The sequence below is a fragment of the Laccaria bicolor genome, genomic scaffold (assembly GCF_000143565.1).
Source record: "Laccaria bicolor S238N-H82 LACBIscaffold_45 genomic scaffold, whole genome shotgun sequence".
NCBI classification, from domain to species: Eukaryota; Fungi; Basidiomycota; class Agaricomycetes; order Agaricales; family Hydnangiaceae; genus Laccaria; species Laccaria bicolor.
This window is the reverse complement of record NW_001889916.1, coordinates 380,879-388,018: the sequence shown is the minus strand read 5'-3', so window position 1 is coordinate 388,018 and position 7,140 is coordinate 380,879. Positions and strand designations below refer to the sequence as shown.

At 47.3% G+C, this 7,140-nt stretch overlaps 2 protein-coding genes across 2 annotated transcripts in view; one reads left to right on the top strand and one right to left on the bottom strand.

The window, feature by feature from the left end:
• Positions 1-544: 544 nt before the first annotated feature.
• LACBIDRAFT_310401 (uncharacterized protein) lies at positions 545-2,605 on the bottom strand (the record flags this gene model as incomplete). The annotated part of the gene is made up of 19 exons (XM_001887439.1): positions 545-664; positions 715-866; positions 923-980; positions 1,037-1,064; positions 1,113-1,147; positions 1,201-1,225; positions 1,276-1,376; positions 1,427-1,466; positions 1,519-1,603; positions 1,659-1,683; positions 1,738-1,772; positions 1,826-1,851; positions 1,909-1,934; positions 1,992-2,131; positions 2,186-2,240; positions 2,297-2,361; positions 2,415-2,425; positions 2,479-2,517; positions 2,571-2,605. 19 exons carry the CDS (start codon positions 2,603-2,605, stop codon positions 545-547), a joined length of 1,101 nt encoding a protein of 366 aa, XP_001887474.1.
• A 2,549-nt stretch (positions 2,606-5,154) lies between these two features.
• LbAMT2.3a (ammonium transporter) overlaps positions 5,155-7,140 on the top strand; it is a gene marked incomplete at both ends in the record, with an annotated part of 3,553 nt that continues 1,567 nt past the window's right edge. The window contains 3 exons of the mRNA XM_001887483.1: positions 5,155-5,233; positions 5,285-5,323; positions 5,376-5,471. Of these exons, the coding sequence (XP_001887518.1) occupies positions 5,155-5,233; positions 5,285-5,323; positions 5,376-5,471 (214 nt within the window). The remainder of the gene's footprint in view (positions 5,234-5,284; positions 5,324-5,375; positions 5,472-7,140) is intronic.

Here is a 7,140-nt window from a genome sequence, read left to right as displayed (position 1 = left end):
CGAAATCTATCTCCGGACATTCACTTCACCTCTAACGCAACACACATATCCCACATAGAATCCATGTCCCTCGCAAGACAAACTCGCCTTCGGCCCCATCCCATTGCCTCTTCCGACACTCGCCAGACGTACTCAACGGCGCGGCCCCCTTCATCCTCAACTAAGTTGTGTCTTAGACCCCAAAACTGTGCGGTTCTCCTAAATTGATCGACTATCATCAACTTCATATTGGAGCCTGACATCGGGAGACTACAGTTCTCCCATGAGCATTCGTGGAGGAGGCAGAAGGGTCTCGTTTACGTTCGTCACGCAGTCGCAAGGGCTTTGGCTCCAGTTTGACTTCATGCCTTTATGCGCGCTCTTACCTACGAGCTTTGGCACGTCTTGAAGAGATTGCCATCCACGTTACACAAATGTACATATATATGATTAGTGATTAACTTATTTTCCGCGGTGAAAAGTTAGAAATGAGGTGGTTCAAGCCCCTTCAACTCGGAGCCCTTTCTCCACATATCCCGGACTCTGTGTTGCAATAAATAAGTCGTCACGGATGTAGAGGCATCCGACACACCATATTCACTACCGAAAGCTTCTCAATATCATCCCCGGAATCCGTTGCGAACTCTTTCTTCGTGTCGATCTTGATTGAGATGTTCTGCCGTTGCTAAACATTACGTCGATACAGCGTAAGAATGGAATCACGACGAAACCCACCTGGCTAGACGAAAAATCACTGGCATGGCCTCTTCCCAATGATTGAAGGGATACGCTGACGTTTTCCATTGCACTAGTGTTTTGAATCCCATCAGACAGCTCACGAAGCTTCTTCCGCGCGTTAAGCGTGGCCAGGAGAGAGTTTGTGTAGACTATTTTGGGTATCATGAGCGAACTGTTTGCAGCGAAGTGACAAGGCTGATCTTACGACGTCCTATGCAGAAGTAAAATGCGATGTAGATGAACGTTGTCGGCCAGGCAAGAATCTGGAAATGAAGGCACCTTACATTTTTTTTAAAAAAAGGAAGAAAAGAGAACGTGCAGAAACCAGGGATCCTAATGCACAAACACTGTATGAGATTGATTAGATTTGTTACGAAGTGACTCAATAGATATACCTTGTGAGAAGACCCGTATTCACGGAGAAGATTATCTGTGCGTGTTCGCCTCAGCGATGACAAATGAGGAAGAAGAACGAGCACGCACGAGTTTTGTAATGATCGTATCCGATCTGGGTTGGAGGATTAGTTTCCGCTCGGGTGGCGAGAAATTTGATCACACCGATGGAAACCAGTGCGAGAGCGATACAGGATCGTGCACAGAGACCCCGCGATGAAAACGTCACCAATTGCCGCTAGAGAATTAACTGATAGAGATAGCCCCTAAATCACGTTGGAGCCATTAAGATAAAAACGATTGGAATAAGATTCACCTTTAAGCGTGTGACTTCAGAGAAGGTGTGGAACTGTAGCCTGTGTTTTCCGGTCACCACAAGTTGGGCAGGTGGGGAAACGGCGGACGCACGATATGATTGTATAAGCTATTTTTTTCTGTTCGGTGAGCAACTGAATTATAATAGAAGGGCGCATTGGCGGACCTAAAATGGCTCCTGCAGCGGAAGCGGGTTGAAATAGCTTCAAGAGGAGGAACTAATAATGACAAACCGAACTCCCCCACAATGAGTAAAACCTGGGATGCTGTGAGCCAAGGTACCACGTGGGATACTTCAAAATCAGGACATACGATGATAGCGATGAGCCATCCTTTTCGATCGCTTACTATAAACTTATTGAGAATTAGTCCGAAGGAAATGACCGTAAAAACAACACACGTCGCCAAATGCGCGATGCCAGGAAACTATTAAGGTACAAATCTTAGTGAAGGAATCGGAACGAGACGATGTAGTGGCCTCACCATTGAACCATGAACGCTGTCAATCCCTATCATAAAATTGAGCATGAAGGTTTTAAAAAATTAGTAGCGATTGGGAGACGCACGCTAAACAGAACTTGAACCACCAGCGTTCTATACCCAGAGTCGGTAAGCGGGTGTGGAGGATAGGAGCATAAGACTATGTACCGAGGGATTTCGCCAAGGAAACTCTGATTGCCCCAATTCGTGATGGTATATGCGTAAACTATAAGGGAATAGTCAACGAAAGGCATAAGCGATAAAGTAGGTATGTCTGTACCGGTATGAGATATAAGGGCTTGATGTATCGTGTCGGAAACCATTACGGCCGCAACCTATGCGAAGTGAGCACCATGTATGTGAGATAAGAGCATCTGAAACCAATTTTTACCAGAGTCTTGAGGGGCCATCGGTCGCTTTGGTGTGTGAAGTAGTACCAGGCTTGAATGCAAGAAACTGGGAGAGTTCTGTCAGTTTTTTAAATAAACGGAGGATGGGAAATGGAAGACCTCCAAAAAGACTATGGAGTAGTTAATCTGAGAGAGCTGTTACAAGGATACCATGAATGCTCACCATCCAGAGACCACAACTCCGATAAAAGCTGCACCCAAGCTACATTGGAGAGAGTTTGAGGGATTGATGATACCGAAGCGAATGACACTCACGTATCGTTGAGAACGATCTGTGCGGCGTCTGCCATGCCCAGAAATTCAAAAAAGCGTGGTAAAAAATGAACGTGGGATGGGCGACGGAGAATTGAGCTCAAGCTTTTATATCTGCGTTTCGTGATGGCTGTTAAATTCTCATGATCTGTCTTGGCCGATTCCATTAGGCGGAGTTCAATCTCGTCGATGCCATCAAGGAATTTGTATCTGATGACGTCAGGTGATCGTTTCGCAAACTAATTTAGGACGTACAGCCAGCGTTTTTGGTTTTCAAATGGAAAAAGATTTTCCCTGCTTCACAAGCCTTCATTCTCGAGGTGCATTGCCGAAATTTGGGCCCCAGCACAGTAATGACCGAGCTCGGCAAATAAGAGGATATATACATATCAACTCCAAGGAGATAAATAAGGTCCAGTACATAGCTTGTATTTCAAGTTTGGTTCTTTCTGCAAACGAGCTACTTCCCTCTCGATTCCTTTTGAGATAGAAAAGAAACTTTTGATATGATTAGCCTGAGGTCCGGCGGATGTCTAGTGACAGTGCTTACTGGGAGGGCACCGCTCGAATATTTCTACGTGTTGCGTACTTATTTGTCTTGGATGGGATAAGGACATGTTGACGGATCTTGATTCAATTTAGCGAGTACCCACTCGGAGGCGTAATATGATCAATCAATGCTAGTTAATTCACTGAACCCTGCTTACAGTTATTGCGGTTCAAGCTGTTTCAAGCCATGCCACGGCCTCGCAAGCCTTTGGAGGCCCTTTACGATGATCGCGATCGAACCTTTCACGTGCTCAAGAATGGACGGCATTCGGCAATTTACCTTTTGGCCGATTTGCAAATTCAGATCCTTGAGATGATGGTTGAGGCTTCAAAAAAATTGAGGACATCTCTGAATTCGAAAGTGCGGCGATCATTGTGCGGCAGATCTGTGCGGCGATCCGGGTCACGTGTTTGTTGGCCAAACAATAGAGACGCGTCAACACAAGTACAAGATACAAGCGCGACGCGTTTACCTTGCTCGCTCAGCCGCAAACTTCGTAGCTTTCAACTTTAAACATATTATATTAATGTAACTACACATTCCGGTGAAGGAACGGGAAGATGGGGAGCACAGTGTCACGGAACTGCAGCTATAATGTGGCTGACCAGTAACAGTTGCCCCTGCCCCGAGCGTGACCCAGCGGCTCTCGCAGCACCCTCAATCTCTGTCAACAGTTGTCAGTACCTCCCACCCTGCTGTCACTGTGAATGGGCTGGGTGGTGGAAAGATAATCAGAAGGTGGGTCCGGACGCCAGGACCGATGATACTCACGACACGTCAGTGGTTACAACTGTCATCACACATAGATATTAGAACTTTGATTTGTAATAATTTTTTCGAGCTCGAGGGCATTGTCAGGCATGCGCGTGAGGCTTCGTAAAGCAGTAGAATTTTATTAGAATGGTGAGGATGTTGAGCAGAAGTCCCGTGACATGCTCGGCGGAAGTTCCCGCCGCACCTGTTGCCGCACAGTGCGGCGGTTTTTTAGCCGCACTTTCGAATTCAGAGATTTTCTGAAAAAATTGAGGACCCAATTCGCTTTCTGCGTCAGATAAGTAGAAGGGTTGAGAAGCATATCGGTCAGCAGTGTGATTGAAATGTTCGGCGCAAAAGTTGTCAAGTCAACGACGGCGGCGCTCATCTCCACCTCTCTTTGATAACAGCCGCTTCTCCCTACGCCCCACACTGCTTCCGACCTTCCCCTTATAACACCGCGATCGATCATGCACGAGGGTAATTAACCGAGAAATAGCCATTCGTCAGCGGATATATATATATAGACAGCACTTCTTCAAACTGTTCGCAATTTCAACTCGATGGAAACGTAGTAAAGAAGAGACGTTTGTTAAAAGACATCGCTTTGGCACCAACGCACACGCTATCTTGAAGAATCGAAGGTGTGCGTAGTCGTCATCCCGATTTCTTCTCAGAGGTAGCTACCGAATCGAAACAATCTAATCTACATGTCAGCTTTGTCCAGCTTCATGTGTTTCCGCATTTTACCCGAGGTTTCATGCCTGCATACCCTTCACACTGGGGCGATTTCAAGAAAATTTAAATCGCAGCAGTCACACATTTGTTGGTGCTTTGAGACAAAATTTTCTGTCTTGAGGCTGGACGTTGCAATAAGCTGTCGAGGGTCCGTCCTGCCGCCATTGCCGTCGATGTGACGGAGTCTAAATCGTCGGGATCTTCCGAGATAACTCAACGCAAACTCAACGAACTCATGTACATATAACACGATCGGTTTTTTGCAAGCACTTCTGCGACTTCTAATTACTCCCTCATTGATCCTTCTTCAACCGACCATTCTAATAATCCGGCCGATCATGTTCTGGTGGGACAATCCTTCAACGCAACATAAAACGCCACCTCAAGTGCACCTCCTCTCTCTCTCTCTTCCTCATCCCACCTACTTCAAGTCTGCGCCGCCAGCGTGTTACGCTTGACTTCTTTTGTGTAACTCAATGGACTTAATACGTGCTGTCTCAACAAACTCGTGCGAAGCTTTTTACTCTCCCTTCAATTGACTGATGCACCCACAGATATGATCGGGGGGATCTCTCTTTCATTATCATTTCTGGGGCGATGGTCTCTTTTATGATACCTGGGCTGGGTGTGTAATCTCAAGTCGTCAGTGAACCACATCATCTCAATATTCCACAAGCCTTTCTTTATTCCGGCCTGTCCCGGCGCAAAAGTGCTCGTGCGTTATGTAGCCACTCAAAATAATTGTCGTTCCTAACACGCTGAACCAGTTTCACTGATATGGGCTGTATCGGCAAGTAACGCTGTCGTCGTCTTCCAGTGGTTCCTTTGGGGTTATTCCTTGGGTTTTTCACCCACCGCCACCAGTGGTTTTATTGGAAACCTAAGAAATTTCGGCCTCATGAAAGTATTGGGAGAACCATCTCCGGGAACACCGCTGCTCCCCGACATCCTATACAGTTTTTTTCAGATGGAGTTTGCTTGCGTCACGGCAGGCATTTTAGTAGGGGGAGTCGCTGAGCGTGGCAGAGTCATGCCTGCATCAGCAAAACCTGGGTGAGCTAGGCAGCACGTGGCAGGGCTGTGTAGTGCCATAGCACCATAGAAAGGGGTATCACCTTTACAGTCACCTGCACGTTCTATGCAGCTCTACATAGAAACGCACAGCCACTACACAGCACTCCCTAGAATCTCAGAGCAGATCTGCAGCCATTCATAGAAACACATAGCCACTTCATAGTGCTCCCTAGAATTACGGAGCAGATCTGCAGCCCTCAGTAGCAACCCCTGGGGTCTGCAGATTCCTAGAGGGGGGGCATACATTCTGCTCATTTTAATACCATATTGCATGATTTTTACACAGAACTTGTGTTACGAAAAAATAAGTTTATTGTCTGCACTACTACATTATACAAGATATCCTAATATTCTACATAGTAATGACTGCAGTATATCAAATTTATGGAATAAGAGACCGTCCATCTTTCATCAACAGAGGGAGGATGCCATTCGCTAACAAGGAAGGGAGGACGGTTGTTCGTCAAGGGACGGAGCCATTCTTCAAAGGAGGGAGGACGCCATTCGTCGACAAGGGAGGGAGGACGCCGTTCTTCAAGGGAGGGAGCCGTTCATCAATGAGGTAGGGAGGACACCGTTCGTCGACAACAGAGGGAAGATGCGTTTGTCGACAAGCGAGGGAAGACGCCGTTCTTCAAGGCAGGGGGAACACCATTTATCAACGAGAGAGGGAGGACGCCGTTTGTCAACGAGGGAGGGAGGACACCATTCGTCGAGGGAGAAACGCCGTCAGTCAAGAAGGGACGGAGGATGCCGTTCGTCGACGAGTGAGGGAGCAGTTCGTCAAGGGAGGACACTGTTCATCGGGGGAGCCGTTTGTCGAGGGAGGGGGGCTGTTTGTCAAGAGGGAGCCTTTCGTCAAGGGAGGGAGCCGTTTGCCGAGAGAGGGAGCCATTCGTTGAGGGAGGAGTCGTTTGTCGACGAGGGAGCCGTTCGTCGATGAGGGAGGGATCTTTTCTTTAAGGGAGGAAGCCATTCTTCACGGGAGCGAGCTGTTCTTCAAGGGAGGCAGGGAGCCATTCTTCAAGGGGGGGAGGAAGCCGTTCTTCAAGAGAGGGAGGATGCTGTTCTTCAAGGGAGGGAGGACACCGTTCATGGACGAGGGAGGACACCGTTCGTCGAGGGACGCGGTTCGTCAACGAGGGAGGGAGGATGCTGTAACTCGACGAGGGAGGACACCGTTTGTCGAGGACAAGTTGAACATTGTGGGAAGGAAGAACAATGAATTTCCGTGTTGGGAAATTCAAAAGTTCAACATAATCACATGATGTCGGAGTTTCAACGGACTTAAAACGAATTGTCTCGCGACTTGAAGTTGTTTGTCGCCTGTCACTGTCTTTCACAGAAAGCATGACATTCGAGATGGGCATACACAATTGTAGATGGCACCATGTAATCAAGCAAATATAAAGTTCATATGGAAAATTATTGAACAATTCCGAGCCTCCATGAAATTGC